The sequence below is a fragment of the Mandrillus leucophaeus genome, unplaced genomic scaffold (genome assembly GCF_000951045.1).
Source record: "Mandrillus leucophaeus isolate KB7577 unplaced genomic scaffold, Mleu.le_1.0 Scaffold20, whole genome shotgun sequence".
Classification (NCBI taxonomy): Eukaryota; Metazoa; Chordata; class Mammalia; order Primates; family Cercopithecidae; genus Mandrillus; species Mandrillus leucophaeus.
Window position 1 is genome coordinate 3,761,847 of NW_012102032.1, and position 19,325 is coordinate 3,781,171.

General features: G+C 49.0%; 2 protein-coding genes and 1 long non-coding RNA gene across 8 annotated transcripts in view; 2 read left to right on the plus strand and 1 right to left on the minus strand.

Moving 5' to 3' along the window:
• Positions 1-3,078, plus strand: part of RNF43 (ring finger protein 43) — a 63,329-nt gene extending 60,251 nt beyond the window's left edge. For all 5 annotated transcript variants that reach the window (XM_011979200.1, XM_011979203.1, XM_011979201.1 and 2 more), the window contains one exon: positions 1,758-3,078. In XM_011979200.1, the coding sequence (XP_011834590.1) occupies positions 1,758-1,801 (44 nt within the window). In that variant the 3' untranslated portion in view covers positions 1,802-3,078. The remainder of the gene's footprint in view (positions 1-1,757) is intronic.
• SUPT4H1 (suppressor of Ty 4 homolog 1 (S. cerevisiae)) lies at positions 3,034-11,474 on the plus strand. 2 transcript variants are annotated; one of them, XM_011979199.1, is made up of 6 exons: positions 3,034-3,806; positions 4,543-4,654; positions 5,211-5,317; positions 9,113-9,168; positions 9,463-9,516; positions 10,380-11,474. In XM_011979199.1, the coding sequence occupies exons 2-6, from the start codon at positions 4,586-4,588 to the stop codon at positions 10,445-10,447; spliced, it is 354 nt and encodes a 117-aa protein (XP_011834589.1). In that variant the 5' UTR covers positions 3,034-3,806; positions 4,543-4,585; the 3' UTR covers positions 10,448-11,474. The 2 variants fall into 2 exon arrangements, with proteins under 2 accessions (XP_011834589.1, XP_011834588.1); XM_011979198.1 differs by lacking the exon at positions 3,034-3,806 and having other exon boundaries at positions 4,360-4,654.
• Positions 4,079-19,325, minus strand: LOC105539086. The gene is made up of 3 exons (XR_001006001.1): positions 18,926-19,325; positions 4,806-4,985; positions 4,079-4,722 (listed from the first exon to the last, which is right to left on the minus strand). It is a non-coding gene; the product is annotated as an uncharacterized LOC105539086 (long non-coding RNA).

A 19,325-nucleotide genomic window follows, 5' to 3' on the forward strand; every position in this document is an offset into this window, starting at 1 on the left:
TAGAAATAATTACACATAACCATAATACAAGGCTATATAGGAAGAGCTATGTGAGTAACGAGAAAAAAGAGAGAGAGAAACCACAGGTGGTCCCCAGCAGCCCTGTACGGCCTTAGGTTTTCTTCTCTTCCCCTGTGGTAAAACAACAGGAGGACTTCCCTTTGACGCATCATGATTAATAAGACTGACCTTAATTTCTTGGGGATTCAGTGCATCCCTATATTATAACAAATGGTGATCATGTAAATTCTCAACTTTAACATGGTATTTACTTGCCCACATATCTCTCTTTTCCACCCAGGACCTTCCACCTTCTACTCTTCCCCATCTTCCCCCATTGTGCAGATGACACAGTTCTTTGTATACAGCCTTCACTAGAGCCCTTCCACCCCAGGAGGTGACCCAGAGGTCCTGAAATATTCTTCAGTGTAGGAATTCTTCATGCAGGACCTGGGAGCTGCTCTCATCCATTCATGCATTTATTTGTTTCCTTCCTCTTTCCCTCCTTTTTTTTCTTCTGACTATATGCCTGCTTTGTGCTAGGTTCCAGACTAGGCTCTGGGGACATAGAACTTGCCAATCAGGACATCCAGGTCCATGGGGAGAGAGCCATGTACTGCAAGCTTTGGCTATGTGTTTGTGGTTCCATTCAGACCCTATCGTGTGTGTACTTTGAGTGCTGCCAGTACCACACCACTATCTCCCTTTTCTCTCAAACTCAGAACTAGTTTCAGTGCCTCTCTTTTTCTTGCCTCTTACATCTAATCAGTGCCAGATTCTGTTAACTGTATCTTAGCTAGCTTTATCATGTTTTTTCAAGTCCAGTACTTACGGCCCTGCCAGTGTCTTAGGTATACCCTAAAGATCCATGCAGGAGCCTCCCAGCTCTTTCCTTCCCTCTTACAGGGCCTCGAAGACTGAGTGCTGCCCATCCAGTATGTCCCATAGAGTTATGCGCCACAGCTCCACTGCTCACCTACCCTCCCTATTGCTGCCAGTGTCATCTGCCTTACAGTAAACTGTCCAGAAATCTTCAAATGTTCTGTTTTGTCCACAGAGAGGAAAAATCCAACCTGCTTTGGCCTCAAAGGTTCCTGCACCAGCCAGCCCCCAGCTTCCTTCTCAACCTTATTTTCTACTCTCTTCCCTACCTTCCCCAGGCCCATGCTTTAGCCAAACTGGGTAAACGATTCTTGTAGTTCCTGTAGCCCAGAATATATTCCTGCCTCCTCTATTCCCATAAATCTAATTCTTACCTATTCCTACAGAATCAGCTCATTTATCCCCACTTCCAAGAAGCCTTTCCTGATCGCTGCACTTGGACCTGGTCTCTCTCCTTCCTTAATGCGTCTCTCATGACTCCTGTCCTGTCCCACTGGTGTAATGGCCATTTGCTTTCATACTTTCTCTCCAAAAAGGTTACCAGGTCCCTGCTTATTCTTTTTGGTCTTCTATTTGGCACATGGTAGCAGACCAAATTCACAACGAATGCTTAATAAATATTTATTGGGTGAATAAATGAATAGTAAGTATTGGTAACACACTGGTTGCTATATATATTTCTTTAGATTTGTTCTTCTCTCCCCTGTGTCCCAACTGGGGCCCCCTTAGCTTTCAATCTAACGACCCTTTCCAGACACAGTCTCTCCTCCTCCCTCCCTGTAGTCCCCTCCCAGCCACACTCTGCTGCAGGTGAGAGAAGCAGGTGCCTGACCTGACCCTCAATGACCTCTTTCCTCCCCTCTCTCTAAATACAGGCTCAGAGGAGGAACTCGAGGAGCTGTGTGAACAGGCTGTGTGAGATGCTCAGGCCTAGCTCCAACCAAGAGTGCGCTCCAGATGCATTTGGGCCCTACCTGGCACAGAGTCCTGCTCCCAGGAGAAGAAAGGACCACAGCAAACACCATTCTTTTTGCCATACTTCCTAGAAGCACTGGAAGAGGACTGGTGATGATGGAGGACGGGAGGGTACCGTTTCCTGCTCCAGCTCCAGACCTTGTCTGCAGAACACATCTGCAGTGCAGCAAATCCATGTCCAGCCAGGCAACCAGCTGCTGCCTGTGGCGTGTATGCGCTGGATCCCTTGAAGGCTGAGTTTTTGAGGGCAGAAAGCTAGCTATGGGTAGCCAGGTGTTACAAAGGTGCTGCTTCTTCCCCGAACCCTACTTGGTCTCCCTCACCCCAGGCCTCATGTTCATACCAGCCAGTGGGTTCAGCAGAACTCATGACACCTTATCACCTCCCTCCTCGGGTGAACTCTGCACATCAGCTTTGGCCCCTCCACAGTAAGGCTGCTACATCATGGGCAACCCTGGTTCTATCATTTTCCTTTTTGCCAAAAGGACCAGGACCATAGGTGAGCCCTGAGCACTAAAAGGAGGGGTCCCTGAAACTTTCCCACTATAGTGTGGAGTTCTATCCCTGAGGTGGGTACAGCAGCCTTGGTTCCTCTGGGGGTTGAGAGTAAGAACAGTGGGGAGGGGAAAACTCCTCCTTGAAGATTTCCTGTCTCAGAGTCCCAGAGCAGGTGGAAAGGAGAAATTTCTGCTGGACTTCCTCTGGGCAGAGGAAGGATGGAATGAAGGTAGAAAAGGCAGAATTACACCTGAGCGGGGACAACAAAGAGTTCTTCTCTGGGAGAAGTTTTGTCTCAGAGCAAGGATGGAGAATGGGGACAACAAAGGAAAAGTAAAGTATGACCCTTGGGTTTGGACAGCCTAGAGGCCCAGCTCCCCAGTATAAGCCATATAGGCCAGGGACCCACAGGAGAGTGGATTACAGCACAAGTCTGGCCTACGCCACTTACACTGAGTGGACAAGAGCTGAGGGGCCTCCTCAGGGTGACATTCACCCCAGGGCAGCCTGACCACTGTTGGACCCTCAGGCATTATCCCATTTGGAATGTGAATATGGGGGCAAAGTGGGCACAGGACCCCACCTGGGAACCTTCTTCCCTCAGTTAGTGGGGAGACTAGCACCTAGGCACCCACATGGGTATTTATATCTGAACCAGACAGACGCTTGAATCAGGCACTATGTTGAGAAATGTATTTATTTGCTAATATATTTATCCACAAATGTGGTCTGGTCTTGTGGTTTTGTTCTGTCATGACTGTCACTCAGGGTAACAACTTCATCTCTTTCTACATCAAGAGAAATAAATTATTTCTGTTATCAGAGGCTAGGCTCCGATTTATGAAAGGATAGGGTAGAGTAGAGGGCTTGGCAATAAGAACTGGTTTGTAAGCCCCTAAAAGTGTGACTTAGTGAGATCAGGGAAGGAGAAAGCATGACTAGATTCTCACTGTGATTCAGTCATAATTATACTGTTCACTTCACACATTATGATGCTTCAGTGACTTAGACCTTGGGCAAATACTCTGTGCCTCGCTTTTTCAGTCCATAAAATGGGCCTACTTCATGGTTGTTGCAGGACTTACATGAGATAATCGAGTATAGAAAACATGTTCCAAAGTGTAGTTTTATTCAGTGATAGAAAACATCCAAACCTGTCACAGAGCCCATCTGAACACAGCATGGGACCGGCAACAAGAAGCAAGCCTGCCTGGAAGCAGCTCAGTTTCAATCAGGAGGCTGGGCTGGAAGGATAGAACAGCGGGGCCTGAAACTATTTATATCCCAAAGCTCCTCTCAGATAAACACAAATGACTGCGTTCTGCCTGCACTCGGGCTATGGCGAGGACAGAGAGAGCTGGTGCTCCGCTGGCATGAAGTCCCCAGGGCCAGAAGGGGCCTCTGTCGCTTCCTCACACGGCACAAGTTCCCCTTCTGCTTCCCCAAGAAAGGTTTGGTAGGGGTGGTGGTTTGGTGCCTGTAGAACAAGGCATTTCGCTTCCTATACGGTGAAATGAAAGGGAAAAAAAGGACACCTAATCTCCTACAAATGTTCTTTAGTAAAGGAACCGTGTCTAAGTGCTAAGAACTGCGCACAGTATAAATTATCAGCCGGAACGAGCAAACAGCTCGCAGGCCAGCATTCCTGTGGGAAGCAAGTGGAAACCCTATAGGGCTCTGGCAGTTAGGAAGGAGGGGTGGGGCTGTCCCTGGATTTGTTACGGGTCTCTGCAGAGATAATCCAGAGGGAGACAGTGGATTCACTGCCCCCAGTGCTTCTACAACGGAAAGACAAAACAAAACAAAAAACTTCGGGTTACCATCGGGAACGGGACCGGCGCCCCAGTGCCAGCACCCCACATCAAACGGCCCGCGTCGCGTCGCTGCGGCTCAGGCCGACGAACTCCCGCGCAAGCGCAGCCACCCGCCCCGCCCCGCCCCTCGGGGGCCCGCTAACTACCCTACGCAGCCTCCGCCGCGCCCTTGGCGGGCTCAGGTGGCGGGGACGCGCCCCAGCCCAGGTGGCGGCCGACCGCCCCGCCTCCCCGCCTGCCGGTGGGAGAAACCATCTCCTCTGGCGGGGGTAGGGGCGGAGCAGGCGCCCTCCCACACCGGAAGAGGAAGTCTGAGCGCCAGAAGTGGCGGGCATTCTGGGTAACGAGCTATTTACTTCCTGCGGGTGCGCAGCCTGTGGCAGTGTATCTCCGTGTTGCTCTTCCCATCGGAGAAGATGGCCCTGGAGACAGTGCCGAAGGACCTGCGGCATCTGCGGGCCTGTTTGCTGTGTTCGCTGGTCAAGGTGTCAGTCGGGGACTTGGTTGTAGGGACCATGGGGGACCAAGGTCGGGGAAAGAGGGCGGAACGGGGCTGTGGGACAGTAAAGTGAAAAGTAAGGCCCAGGACTCAGAGGTGGCAGGGGGAGTGAGAAGCCGAAGGAGGCCATCGTTTACCTCGTAGGATCGCGGGCAGGTCTTGCAGCTGAGGGCACGGGGGGTCTTACATGCCTTTGAATCCTCAGCTCTTAGACATTCGGTGAACTTACGTTGGAGCCGAAAGACGCTGGGAGTCAGAGGCGGGTGGGGATTCGCAGCTGAGTGAGTAGTCGGAAAGGATGCCTTACCGTGAGCAGACTAGAGAAAGGAATAGATAAAACGGAATTGGGAACAAGAGAGGACGGAGTGGGAGGGTGGGACTTAGGAATGGAGCTTTGAAAGTAGTAGGTGGGGAACCTTGGGAGACAAAGTCAACATAGGGAAACAAGAAACTGAGCAGGTCGAAGTATTGAGAAAGCTACTTTGTCTCTTGGTCTTGTTCATGCTTATTTTTCCTTTTCCTTTATTTTTCTTCACTCCTAGACTATAGACCAGTTTGAATATGATGGTTGTGACAATTGTGATGCATATCTACAAATGAAGGGTAACCGAGAGATGGTATATGACTGCACCAGCTCTTCCTTTGATGGGTAAGCCGCTTCAGATTCCGTCATTCCCTTCTGCATTACCCAACCCGCACCCAGAGAAGTAAATGCAGGGCAAGTGTTAATCCTAGTTGGTCCCAGCCGTTCGTTTTTGGGGGTTATCTTGTGTGGGTTTTTTTTTTTTTTTTTGAGTCGGGTTTTGCTCTGTGGCTCAGGCTGGAGTACGGTGGCATGATCATGGCTCACTGCAGCGTGGAACGATCCTCCCACTTCAACCTCCCAAAGTGCTGGGATTATAGGTGTAAGCCACTGTGTCCAGCCTCAACAGTTATTTTGAGACATACTAGTGCTAGGCATCTAATACAGTAACCACTAGCCACATGTAGCTACTGAGCACTTGAAATGTGTCTAGTCCAAATTAAGACATGCTTTTAAGTATAAAATACACCCCATATTTCAAAGACTTAACATGAGAAGAAAGAATGTAATCTTAATAATGTTTGTTAAATGCATGAAAATTTCTTTTGAAAATGAAGGGAAGGGAGGTATAGTAATGGTAGATCATTGCCCAAAAGCTGTTGCTTTTTTGAGGGGGACAGACTTTTCGCTCCTGTCACTCAGGCTGGAGTGCAGAGACGCAATCTTGGCTCACTGCAACCTCTGCCTCCTGGGTTCAAGCAATTCTCCTGCTTCAGCCTCCTGAGTAGCTGGGATTACAGGCGCCCGCCTTCACGCCCAGCTAATTTTTGTATTTTTAGTAGAGATGGAGTTTCACCATGTTGGCCAGACTGATCTCAAACTCCTGATCTCAGGTAATCTGCCCACCTGGGCCTCTCATAGTGCTGGGATTACATGTGTGAGTCACCATGCCCAGCCCATTTTAGTCATTTTACTTACTTATTTATTTGAGATGGAGGCTCGCTCTGTCGCCCAGGCTGGAGTGCAGTGGCACAATCTCAGCTCACTGCAACTCCACCTCTCAGGTTCAAGCAGTTCTCTGCCTCAGCCTCCTGAGTAGCTGGGATTACAGGTGCCTGCCACCACACCCAGCTAATTTTTGTATTTTTAGTAGAGACGGGGTTTCACCATCATGGTCAGACTGGTCTTGAACTCCTGACCTCATGATCCACTCACCTCAGCCTCCCAAAGTGCTGGGATTACAGGAGTGAGCCACTGCACCCAGCTGCATTGGCGTGGTTTCAGCTCACTACAACCTCCACCTCCCAGGTTCAAGCGATTCTCCTGCCTCAGCCTCCTGAGTAGCTGGGATTACAGGCACCCACACCATGCCCAGCTAATTTTTATCCTTTTTTAATAGGGACGGGGTTTTGCCATGTTGGCCAGGCTGGTCTCGAACTCCTGACCTCAGGTGATTCTCCTGTCTCAGCCTCCCAAAGTGCTGGGATTACAGGCATGAGCCACTGTGCCCGGCTGCCATTTCTAAATACACATTTCAGTGACATTAGTGCATACTCATTGTTGTGCAGGCATCACCACCATCCATCTCCAGAACTTTTTTCATCTGTACCCATTAAACACTAGCTCCTCATTCTCTCCTCCCTCTGGTCCCTCACAACCGCCATGCTTTGTCTCTATGAATTTGGCCACCTTAGGCACCCTTAGGTACCTATGGGCTCATTCAGTAGCATTTTGTAGCTTCTTTCACTTAGCATAATGTCTTCAAGGTTCATTCATATCGTAGCATGCAACAAAATTTCCCTCCTTTTTTTGAGCTGAATAATATTCTCTTGTATGTGTATAGCATGTTCTGTTGTCCATTCATCCATCAGTGGTATCTTGGGTTGCTTCTGCCTTTTGGCTATTTGTGAATAATACTGCTGTGAACATTGGCATATAAATATGTGTTCAAGTCCCTCCTTTTATTATGTGCAGTGCAGATGCTCAACTCAAGTACAGAGTTACAACCTAATAAGCCCATCATAAGTTGAAAATATAAGCCAAAAGTGCATTTAACACACCTAACCTAATGAATATCTTAACTTAGCCTACTTCAAATGTGCTCAAAACGCTTATGTTACAGTGGCTGACCAGAAGCTGTGGCTCACGGCTGCTGCACAGCATCATGACAGAATATTGTACTGAATTGCTAGCCTGGAAAATAACAAAATTTAAAATTTGAAAATGGTTTCTACTGAATGCATGTCACTTTTGCACAATCATAAATTTGAAAAATCATAAGTTGAACTAAGGTAAGTCAGGGATCGTCTGTATATCCACAAGTGAAATTGCTAGATATATGATAATTGAGTGTTTAATTTTTTGAGGAACTGTCATACTGTTTAGCAACTGCACCATTTTCCGTTCCCACCAACAGTGCCCAAAGGTTCTAATTTCTCCCCATCCTTACCAACACTTATTATTTATTAATAATAGCCATCCTAATGGGTGTGACTTTGGTGTCCCATTTCCCCAGTGAAGGGTGATGTTGAGCCTCTTATGTGCTTATAGCCATTTGTATATCTTTGGAGAAATGCCTATTCAAGGCCCTTACTCATTTTTGACTTCAGTTTGTTTTTTTTGTTGTTGGGTTGTAGGAATTATTTGTATATTCTAGTGCATATTAGGTCTTAAAGAGTGGGCAAATTGAAGATCGGAGGAGGGCTAGATGACCTCAACCAAAATTGGAAGAGGTAGTACTTTCCTCTTAAAGAAAGAAGCTTGGGATTTTTGAGGAAGTTGAGGTGAGAGATAGAACATTCCAAATAAAGGGAGTGACTAGAGCAAAGGCATAGGTTGGGGAAAACCAGGATGTGTTTGGAGAACAGTGGGAATTCTGTTTAGGTTAAATCATATGGTTGGGCTATAGGGACCCTAAGGCTAAAAAGATAGATTGCGAAGGACAGAGAAGAATATACTTGTGGTCAGGAGGATGGCCTGCATCGTGCCTATCTCCCATCAGGCTGCAGGGCTAAGGGCTAGTGTTCTTCTGCTTGTCAGCCCTGGAGGTAGGGTCAGTTCCACTTACAGCGCATGGCTGATAATGTAGGATTTGGATGGGAAGGGAATCTTCTCAAATAAGAATCCAGGAGTGTTACTGAGAGAAGAGGGGAGGCATATTGAGGAGGCAGTCAACAAATGTCAGTGCTTAGACCCAACACAATAGGCAGGCAGTAAGCATTTGATTGAATGCTTTGAATGACAAAAATGCTTATCCATCTTGCTCAAGCAGCATCTTCTAGCCCTTGAATAGCCTTACCATTCTTCTGGAATCACAGCTACCTGGGAAGGACGAGTAGGATAATGAGAGCTAATGCTTATTTAGCACTCTGTGCTAGTCTTTGTGCTAAGGTGTTTTTCATGTATTATCTCAACCTTTGAGTCTCAGCTTACTGATGAGGTTCTGAGAAGGGAACCCCACATGTATAGGTCATTAGAGGGGTCCCTATATGTATAGGTCATTAGAGGAAGAGCTTAGCCAAGTTGAACTCATTTCTAGTAGGAGGATCCATTGTTCTGACTCACCCTCCCCTTTGCACTAGACGCTAGACCCCTTGTAGTTGTGTTAGTTGTAACTATTGGCCCTCTAGTCCTAAAGCCGTCTCATTTTCTAGGGAATCTGTAGGCTAAGGATGTTTGTGAGCTGAGTGAGAGAGTCTTTTGGGGATAAAAACTAACCTGTGGTTGGCGGGCCAAGGACATAAGAACAAAGAACGTTTGTCGTCCTAGCTTTGAGTCAGCCTCATCCCAACATCAGAAGGCAGTTTTCCCAACTTTGCAGTGGAGACTCAGTACTTGGCTTTTTCCTAGATTTCTCTCTCAGAATTGAGCTCAGGCCCAGGGGAGGCTCAGGCTGACTCTCCATTTCTTTTCCCTCCCTAGAATCATTGCGATGATGAGTCCAGAGGACAGCTGGGTCTCCAAGTGGCAGCGAGTCAGTAAGTGTCGGCCTTTCTCCTTTTGGCTTAGTTGTAGTATTGTTACTGTTCCTCAGGTCCATTAGGGAGTCTGAAATCAGCAAGGTGAGTGACCTCAAGGTGGGAAAGATCGGGTTGTAGGGAAGACAAGGAAGCAGTGTCCCGTGCCTTATCATTTAACACTTGTAGCCGAAAGAGGGGATAGCTCTTCTGTTGGAGTTGCATCACTTCTTTAATGTTTAGCTTTAGCTTCCATTTGATCTTCAGTCTTAACTCACTTCACTGTAATCTTGTATCTTTTTTCTTCTCTCTCAGGTAACTTTAAGCCAGGTGTATATGCGGTGTCAGTCACTGGTCGCCTGCCCCAAGGTAATAATCATAACAGCCAATGTTCATTTACTCTAAAGCTCTGCAGAAGTTTTTTTATCTGAATTAATGCCAATTCTCACAACTCTTGAGGTTCAGCATTTTACAGATGGGGGGAACCAGGCACAAAGAGGTTAAATCACTTGCTGGAGGTCAGCTAGTAAATGAGGAGCCAGGCATTCTGGCTCCAGAATTTTTGCTATTTCTGTTTTTTATTTTTTTAGAGACAAGGTCTCATGTGTTGCCCAGGCTGGACTCTAACTCCTGGGCTCATGTGTTCCTCCCACCTCTGCCTCTTGAGTAGCTGGGACTACAGGTGCCTGGCCTAGAACCTTTGCTTTTGATGACTACATGTATCCCTCTTTTTCTTCTCATTCTTACCAAACACTTACCTGGGTCTTCACTGGTAATGAGTCAACTAAGCAGGACCTTTTTCTTTGTTTTTTTTTAGTTTTTTGGAGACAGGGTCTCACTCTGTCACCCAGGCTGAAGTGTAGTGGCGTGATCATAGCTCAGTGCAGCCTTGAACTCATGGACTCAAGAGATCTTCCCGCCTCAGCCTCCCAAATAGCCGGGACTACGGGTGCAAGCTACTACGCCTGGCTAATTTTTAAAAAATTTTTGTAGAGATGGAGCCTTGCTCTGTAGCCCAGGCTGGTCTTGAACTCCTGACCTCAAGTGATCCACCTTGACTTCCCAAAGTGCTGAGATTACAGGCATGAGCCACCATGCCTGGCCAAGGATGACTATTGATAAGTGGTCTAGGAACTCCAGTTTACTTATAGTACCCCCTCAGGGTGGCAGCTGAGTGGCCTATCTTACCCTTCTGAATCTTACCCACAAAACTATTTCTTTTCCTGCTTCAGGAATCGTGCGGGAGCTGAAAAGTCGAGGAGTGGCCTACAAATCCAGAGACACAGCTATAAAGACGTAGCAAGATGCAGGGCTGCCAGCATCTTTGCTTTCCTGCCTCTGCTTATTTCTTGTTCTGGAACTAAATGAGCAGAACTTCAGATACGTCCTACCCTCCAATTCAGACTCAGCTCACTGTTGAGAAAGCAGCACATCATTTTATCTTCTTTGGACTACAAGTGGGGTGGGAGGGATTTGGGTTGGTGGATTAACAGATGGAATTGAGGAGAGAGTAGGATACTGATTTTCCTACCCATGGCCCAGGGCTGTGCCTTCCCCATGCTGAGGACTCTAGGTCAAATGTCAATAAATATGAACCTCCTCTAGAAAGTTCTGAAGGCCATGACACCTGCTTTGCCTCCCTATTCCATTCTCTTAGGCACAGTAATAGCTTATTTTGCCCTATAAGAAGCTTCCCAGAGCAGCAGAGGCCCTTCTACTCCCTTTTGACTGTCTCAGCCTCTGGGATTGCAGCCTTTCTAGTGTGCTTCCTTGCTTCCTATCAGAAGGTGGTGTCCAGAGGCTTGGTAACCCCATCAGCTTGGTGGCCCTGGTGTCTCGCGGATGTATCCTTCTGCCTTTGAGACCTGGCACAGCAGTACCCCTTGAAGAAATCGTGCGGCTTTGTAGTGCTCCTTGACCATGTTTAATAATTCTTCCCTCCCCTGCTCTTCCTATACCTTAGGCCAGTCTCAAGCACTTACTGGAGGCCCTTGGGCCTTGGGTGACCACTGGGTCCTAGTCTGCCTTGTTTGTGCCCCTGTAGGAGGGAGGTCCTTTTCTCCTCTGGCCTAGTAGGGGACCTTGGGTAACATCCCATTTTTCGGCCAAGGTGAGTTACTTGTTTTAGGATAAAAAAATTTACCACGAATTCTCATTTATTTAAATTTCCACAGAAATCCCCATTTTGATTTCCCTAAGTTCCTTGTTCTCCCTCTAAAAAGAGAATGATTACACTCGGCCTGTTTACCTCAGGATTGTTGTGATTGTAGAAACGAGGCTATGTGAAAATTATATAAGTATTATAAAGGTGAAATCCTTTTGCTGTCCTTTTTGGGCCATTTTTCAATACATAGAATATGTGCACGATCAGCCAAAAGAGTGGGGGAAATGCTGAGATCCATGACTGCAGGGTGAGCTGTGGGTCATTAGCAGAGCTGCCTGTGCTAGGGCTTTGTGTCTCAGCCACCTGGTGTTGCTCTTGAGTTGATTATGCTTGTTACCTGTGGGCTGGAGTGTGTGGGAAGGAGGAGAGACACTGACCTGACTCTGATTAGTTTGATTAGTTTGTCTATTCCCCTTCCTTGTCTTCGCCTAGGCCTACGGGAGGGAAACTGGGACTGGCCGGGCTGCTCATGTCCACTCATGGTCTTCAAACTAGAACCATTTTCTCTGGTGCCTTCAAGCTCTGAGGGAATGGTCGGATAACCCCAACTCCAAACTGAGTTTCTCAAGGATTTCCCCAGCCCAGCAAACAGAAAGCTCCATGAGTGGTGATTTCTGTTCAATTTCAACCTGAAAGCACCCCTGCCAGCTAGAGCTTACATCCTGGATGGAAGAAGTGCGTTTCAGCAAGAGTACCCAGGCTGTGCAGCCAACACCCAACTTTCACTAGCTTCTCAAAAAGCCCCTTGGAAAGCCCCAGCTGCTGTCCTGGGTGTCTGACCCGGACGTGGCTGCTTGGTGAGAATGGAAACAGTTGTGGGGAGGGGAGGCAAGAGGAGCTTGCACAAATAACCACACTTGGGCTGCCTCAGCCTCACACTGAACTGAGCCCTAACTGACAGTCTCACAGGAAGCCAAAGACATAGCATAGGCATTGATGCTTGTGGGGGAAGGGTGGCCTGTTTTCCTTCCTGGATTCTACAGACTGTGCCAAGTGGGCTCTCCCTGGGAGCTGCTGCTGAATTAGCTTTCTTGCTTTCTCTGGTACTTGAACATGCAGGTGGTGCCACTCAGCAACCCAGACGGGCAGAAAGGTGCTGGAGTCCCATCCTCTACTGGGAACCCAAAGAAACTAAGACAAGGACTTGGTTCACAGCTCCCTGGGAGGGCACGGTCCGGTCTTGGTACCACTGCCCTGCTTTCCATGGCTATGAGGGTGGCCGTGAGAGCTGTGTCCTGCCCACTGGCCCATGTGTCTGTCAAAGGTTCAGTCCCATTCTGGCTGCCAAAGTTCTGAGTGCACAGCATCTTAAGATCTCTCCTTGTCTTGCTCAGTGGTGTGGCTTCTCTCCTGAAGAGCAAGCCTCCTCCCTAGCTCAACAAGGACAGATGCAAGTCAGACGGAGACTAGGAATGGTAGCCAGGCTGCCTTCCCCTTGCCTGCCTGTGCCTCATTCTCTGCTTCCTCCCCGCCACATGCTGTGGAATTAGGGTCTCCCAGAGCACTGAGGAGCTCAGTGGCAGTGCATTGATAATGCAGCCTCCAGCTCGAGAAAGGACTGGTGGCTGATAGAGCAAGGGTCAGGATGGTCTGGTTTTGGAGGGGAGCAGTTTCACCAGGGTCCGGACTGAGGCTTTGCTCTTGGTGTGGCTTCTGCCTTGTCACTCCTAGTTTGTCTGCAGCCTGCTACTTGTTCCTCAGGTCCCCTCCCTGACATCTGGTCTCTATCAAAGAGGCAGGTAGGTCATGTTTAAGAACAGACTAATAATAACTTTGGAAGTCTGGTTCATGTTTAGTATCAGTAAAGCCTTTCATGTAAATATTTTTACAGTTGACAAAGGTGCTGGGTGCTGTGGCTCACGCCTATAATACCAGCACTTACGGGAGGTCAAAGCGGGCAGATCACTTTGAACCCAGGAGTGTGAGACCAGCCTGGGCAACATGGCAAAAGCCCATCTCTACAAAAAAATACAAAAAATTAGCCAGGCATGGTAGTGTACACCTGTAGTCCCAGCTACTTGGCAGGCTGAGGTGGGAGGATCCCTTGAATCCGGGAGTTTGAGGCTGCAGTGAGCCATTATAGCACCACTGCACTCCAGCCTGGGTGACAGAGCGAGACCGTGTCTCATAAAACAACAAGACAAACCCAAATACAGTTGACAAAGGGCTTTCACATCCACTATCTCATTTGATTCTCACAAAAACCCTGGAACTAATTAACATCCTTATTTGGTGATGAGGAGACTGAGGCTCAAAGAGTTACAGTGTCTTGGCTGGGCGCGGTGGCTCACGCCTATAATCCCAGCACTTTGGGAGGCCAGGGTGGGTGGATCACGAGATCAGGAGTTCAAGATCAGCCTGGCCAAGATGGTGAAACCCCGTCTCTACTAAAAATACAAAAATTAGCCAGGTGTGGTGGCATACGCCTGTAATCCCAGCTACGTGGGAGGCTGAGGCAGGAGAATTACTTGAACCCAGGAGGCGGAGGTTGCAGCGAGCCAAGATCGCACAACTGCACTCCAGCCTTGGCGACAGAGCAAGACTCTGTCTCGGGGAGGATTAAAAAAAAAGAGTTAAAGTGTTTTAGCCATAATCAAGTAGTGGAGCCCCAGCTCAAGAAATATAATGCCCACACCAAGTTTAGGGCTACTAACTGCGACATAGTTGTCCACAAACAGCAAGTGTTTTTCCCTCCGTAAGTGTTCCACAGAACCAGTATGAGGCATTAGCTTTCTTCTGAGTGAAGTTATTGCAACACATTGTCCTTACGTGTTGAGCCCACCAACCACTCTAATCCCACCACTCTAGTCCCTAAGTCTAAAATTAGCCAAAGAGATGGAGGCAGTGGGGCAATGGCCCGGGGAGGGGATCCTTGGGATTTACTCAAGGATCCCTGTGCAGGGCGTTGGGAAACCAGTCTAGCCCTTCATGAGTTACCCCTGGCTGCATTTACTGTTCCACTCCAGCAGCTCTTATGCACCTGCTGACCTCTGCCTCACACCTCCCAACCTCTCTTTTTCCTCCTCACCTCCCTTTATCTGCAGACTGATGATGGCACCGTCACACCCCACTGGAACACTGAGAGACTTGTGTGATGAAAATGCATGTATCTAACTAAGGGCAGAGTCTTGGCCCTGCTGCCTCCACCAACCACCAACTCTGTGACTTTCCCAAGTCGCCTCTAAAATGAAGTTTTTTGTCTGTGAAGTACAGTTGACAAAACTATGATCTTAAGTGGTAGGATCGTGGTGAGCTGTGATAGGTGGGGGTGGAGGAGGGCATGAGAAGCACCTAAGGTGCTGGTTATATTTTGTTTCTTTTTCTTTTTCTTTTCTTTTGCTTTCCTTTCCTTTTCTTTTCTTTCCTTTTTTTTTTTGAGACAGGGTCTCACTCTGTCGCCCAGACTGCAGTGCAGTGGCATCATCATGGCTCACTGCAGCCTCAACCTCCTGGGCTCAGTTGATCCTCCCACCTCGGTGCCTCAAGTAGCTGGGTCTACAGGCATCCACCAGCACATCCAGCTAATTTTTGTATTTTGGTAGAGATGGGGTTTCGTCATACTGCCCAGGCTGGTCTCGAACTCCTGGGCTCAAGCGATCCACCCACCTCGGCCTCCCAAACTGCTGGGACTACAGGCATGAGCCACCACGTCTGGCCTTTTATCTTGATCTTGATGCTAGTTATGTAGGTCAGTTCACTTTCTGAAAATATATTGTTATATACTTAGGATTTGTTCACTGTTATACTTCAAATAAAAAGTTTGTTTTGGCTGGGTGTGGTGGCTCACGCCTGTAATCCCAGCACTTTGGGAGGCTGAGGCGGGTGGATTGCTTGAGCTCAGGAGTTTGAGATCAGCCTGGGCAAAATGGCGACACCCTGCCTCTACTAAAAATTTTTTTAAAATTAACCGGGTGTGGTGGCACATGCCTGTAGTCCCAACTGCTTAGGAGGCTGAGGCAGGAGGATCACTTGAGCCCAGGAGGTCAAGGGTGCAGTGAGTCCTGATTGTGCCACTGCACTCTGGCCTGGGCAACAGAGCAAGACCCTGTCTCAAAAAAAAAAAAAAAATCAAATACAATAATTTAGGGAAAAGCAATTTGAGAGTTGTAAACTAAGTATGTAAGGAATTCTCATTATCCAAGGTTGTCTATCTCTAGGTAAGTTCTAGATAGGTGTGACAAGAATTTCATCCTTCCAGCATTGTTGGGTAATAGGAGTTCCACTACATATATCATACATAAATACATCAAAATTGAATCAAAACAGAAACATTTTCCTTCAAGCACTAGGGCTTTTCCCCCTGCCCCCTAAAGACAGGGTCTTGTTCTCTTGTTCTGTTTCCCAGGCAGGAGTGCAGTGGCACGATCGTAGCTCTCCGAAGCCTCCAACTCCTGGGCTCAGTCAATCCTCTCACTTCAGCCCCCAGAGTATCTAACAATACAGGTGCACACCACTCCACACAGCTAATTTTGGGTTTTTTTTTTTTTTTTTTTTTGTTTTTTTTTAGAGACAGGGTTTCAAATTCCTGACCTCAAGTGTTCTTTTGGCCTCAGCCTCCTAAAAGGCTAGGATTATATGAGTGAGCCACTGTGCCTGGCCAAGGTTTTTTTTTCCATTTTAATCTTTATGTTCTCGTTTTTTATAAGATAAAGTTTTGGTTTGGGTTTTTGTTGTTGTTTTGTTTTTCTGTGGTTCTTTTTTTTTTAGACAGGGACTCACTGTGTTGCCCAGACTGGCCTTGAATTCCTGGGCTGAAGAGATTCTCCTGCCTCAGCCTCACAAGTAGCTGGGACTACATGCATGTGCCACTAACACCTAGCTTAAATTTTTTAAAATGTGTTATAATACTTCCTCGCTATTTGGATACAAGATTCTGAATGTGATTTAACCTGATTTGGCTCAAAGTTGTTGTAAACCTCCATTTTTGTATCATGTGGTGAAATGGTTCCGGGACTCTTTTTCTACCTCTTGGATTCATAGCAACCTGTCAGCTGTCACTTCTGTTGCTCACGTGTGGCTGTCCCCCTTCCAGTCTTGTCTGAACTAGGAGAACAGGCAGCCACACTTGGTAAAAATTGCTGTAGGTTGTGCCAGTAAGGTTTAGACTGGAGAGAAGAGCACATGGCTGCCTGCCTCAGTCTTGGGGTTTCAAGGCCTTCGCCAGTGGGAAGGTGAGATGCTGAGTCTACAGAAGAGTGAAGGCAGACCACAGAACATTAGGGCTGGGGGAGTCATGACTTAGGCCAGCCCCTCACTTTATAGGGGAGAGGACTGAGCCCCAGAGACTGGTCAGCTTGACTTCAGGAGCGGGTCACTGCTACTCTGTATGTCCTATACTGCCTAGCTCAGTACCTCTTGTCTAAAGATGCTGTGTTTCTCTGCCATAAGATCCCAGGAAGCGGGAACTGAGTGCAGAGAACACTCTGCCTTGTGCTGCTGGTAGATCCTCTGAAAAATAGGATGGAAAACATTTCCCCTCTATGCCTTGGCACTCCCCCGTTCTCAACCCTCTGCCTTCCGGGTAGAGGGCAGACATTATGTTGTCCCAGATAGGGAACTTGAAGTCCAAGGAGCTTTCCTTGGGGGTCTATCTATGGCGGATAGAGGCCTGGGCCTCTGAGAAGTCAGGGAGCTGGCCTGGCCCATTTCAAAAGCTCCTGTGTGCTGCTCCTGGCCTATGCATTCTTCCTGCAAACTGAGCTCTTGTGTTACAGAGTGAGCGTGAGGGAAGGGAAGGAGCAACTTCAGACAGCAGGGTAGGGGGACCTCAGTTTCTCTCCAAAATGGATCCCTCATCCCCTTTCAACCCCTTCCACCCTTTCAACCCCTTCCCCCATCCCGGAAAATACCTGGAAGGAAGTGAGCGCTCTGGGGCCACTAGCAGGAAGTGGGGGGTTAACTGTCACCTCATCCCTGGGGGCTTGAGTAGCAGAAGGCAGAGGGGGGAAATGCAAATCCATGCTTGGGAGGGAGGAGAACTCCTGAGAGGAAGCAGGTGGCAGCCAGAGCCCAGCCTTCCTCCTGGGCCAGTGGTCCCAGCAGGGGCTGGGGAGGCCTGAGGCAAGGGAGTTATCACAGGCCCTGAACAAGCCAGCGGCCGGCGCACCCTGTGCAGGCAGCTGCAGCACTTTCTCTGGTCAGCTGAGTAGACTCACTTCCTCTGCCCTGCACCCCAGAGAGGCCGGGAGATGGAGGGCGGGGTCTCAGGAGGAGGGGTGGGGCATGGTCTGGATTCATGGAAGGTGAGGAGATGCAGGAGAAATGAAGCAGGGGATATGTCCCTGGGGAATCAGCTGGAGGCGGGCAGGGATCAGTCTCTTCTGCTTTTGCCTAGGGACTAAGATTCAGGAATCCCTGTGGCATCTGCACCTCCCCCTACCTTGTTCTAGACACCAGGGGCCAAAATTGAGAACCACATGGTGTCCTTGCAAAGGGATATTTTATAGCAACTGGAAACAAGAATCTAAGAAGCAGCCTTTGGCCTTGTGCCTCTACACTAATCATCTATTACATCCCTATGACAATTTCCAGATTCAAAATGGGCACTTCTATTATTGCCTTTGGCCCTCAGTGCCATCCCACGAGGCAATATTATTCCCCTTTCACAGATGAGAAAACTGAGTTTCCATTACATCTCTTGCCCACAGTCAGTGGCCTGGTGAGGCTGCACTGGTACTTCAGCCTTTCCCCCTTGCACAACACTGCTGTCCCTATGGCCTCCCTTCAGTTCTGCATGGCAGATGGGGATCCAGGGCCAGTAACTGGGGCAGGGGCATGGGGGGTCCTCCAGGTTTTCCTTTTTCTCCCTTGAGCCCCACCCAGCCTGCAGGTGGGCTCTGCGGTTGCAGGTCCACTGACCTTAGTGTCAAAGCCTCTTTGGGGGTGAGGGCTTCCATGCCTCCTGTATTCACTCACCCTGGGACCCCTTAGAGAGGGACTGGGCCCCCTGACGCCCGCCCCCATTTTGGCCCAGGCGTCTCACCTCCCCCTCCCCAGAGCCACAGCCCCATGACGCAGCCAGCCGCTGGTGCCCCATTGGCCCGCCCTAGTGCATTTGCCCTTATTTGGCCAGGCCGGCTCCAGGCTGGGTCTCCACCCCGGCCCAGCCCCCGCAGGCCTGTCTCTCTCACTTCGTCTTTTTGAGGTTTGGCTCTGGGGCTCTGGGGCCCTGGCGGGCGTCACTTCAAACGCACTTTCTGGTTGAGTCACTTTTTAACGGCTCCAGTGCTGTGAGCTGCTGCTGCTGCTGAGTCCCTGGCCTTGGGGGCCAACCCTCCCCCATCTGACTGCTTAATAGGCTCTGAAGGAGAGGGCTGGGGAGGCCATCTGCTGCTGGAGAGACTCTGCAGACCACCTGGCCACCCATTTAGGCCCCTCTGCCCCCCCCCCACCACAAGCCTGGGCCAGAGGGTCCACCCTGGGTCGCTCCCACTGCTTTTTCCAATGGGGTTTTGAGGGGAGAACAGGTCCTCACAGAAGACCTATTCCTTTGGGGACTTTGAATTGAGCTCCCTTGGGGGAACAGAAACGGGCTACCCGATTTTCAGGAAGGTGAAACTTAACCTCGCTGAGTTTCCGGTTCCTCATCTCTGAGATGGGGATACCATCACTTACCTCACTGGGTCAGCATGACGATCAAGTGAGATTCAGATTGAGTGTGTTTCATCAAGTTCTCTGGCTGCCTCGGCTGCCTCCCTTCCCCCTGCCCCGTGTGCAGAACGTGGAGGTGGATGGGATGAATCCAAGCAGGTTGACAGGGCAGTCCTCACTGAGCAGTCTCTTTCCAACTCTCACCGCCTTTTCCAGCTGGGCCTGGGATGTGAGGAATCCTGTTGGGGGCAGGAGGATGGCAGGAGGAAATAGATAGCCCTTTGCCCCTTGTTTCCAGACAAGATAAGGGGAGAATTCTACTAGAGCCCTTCCTAGCCACCCTGCCTTCTCTGCATTTTGGGAGATGTGCCCTCAAGCCAGCTGGGAAGATTCCATGGCTGCCCCGGGGGCTGGGCAGGATTTG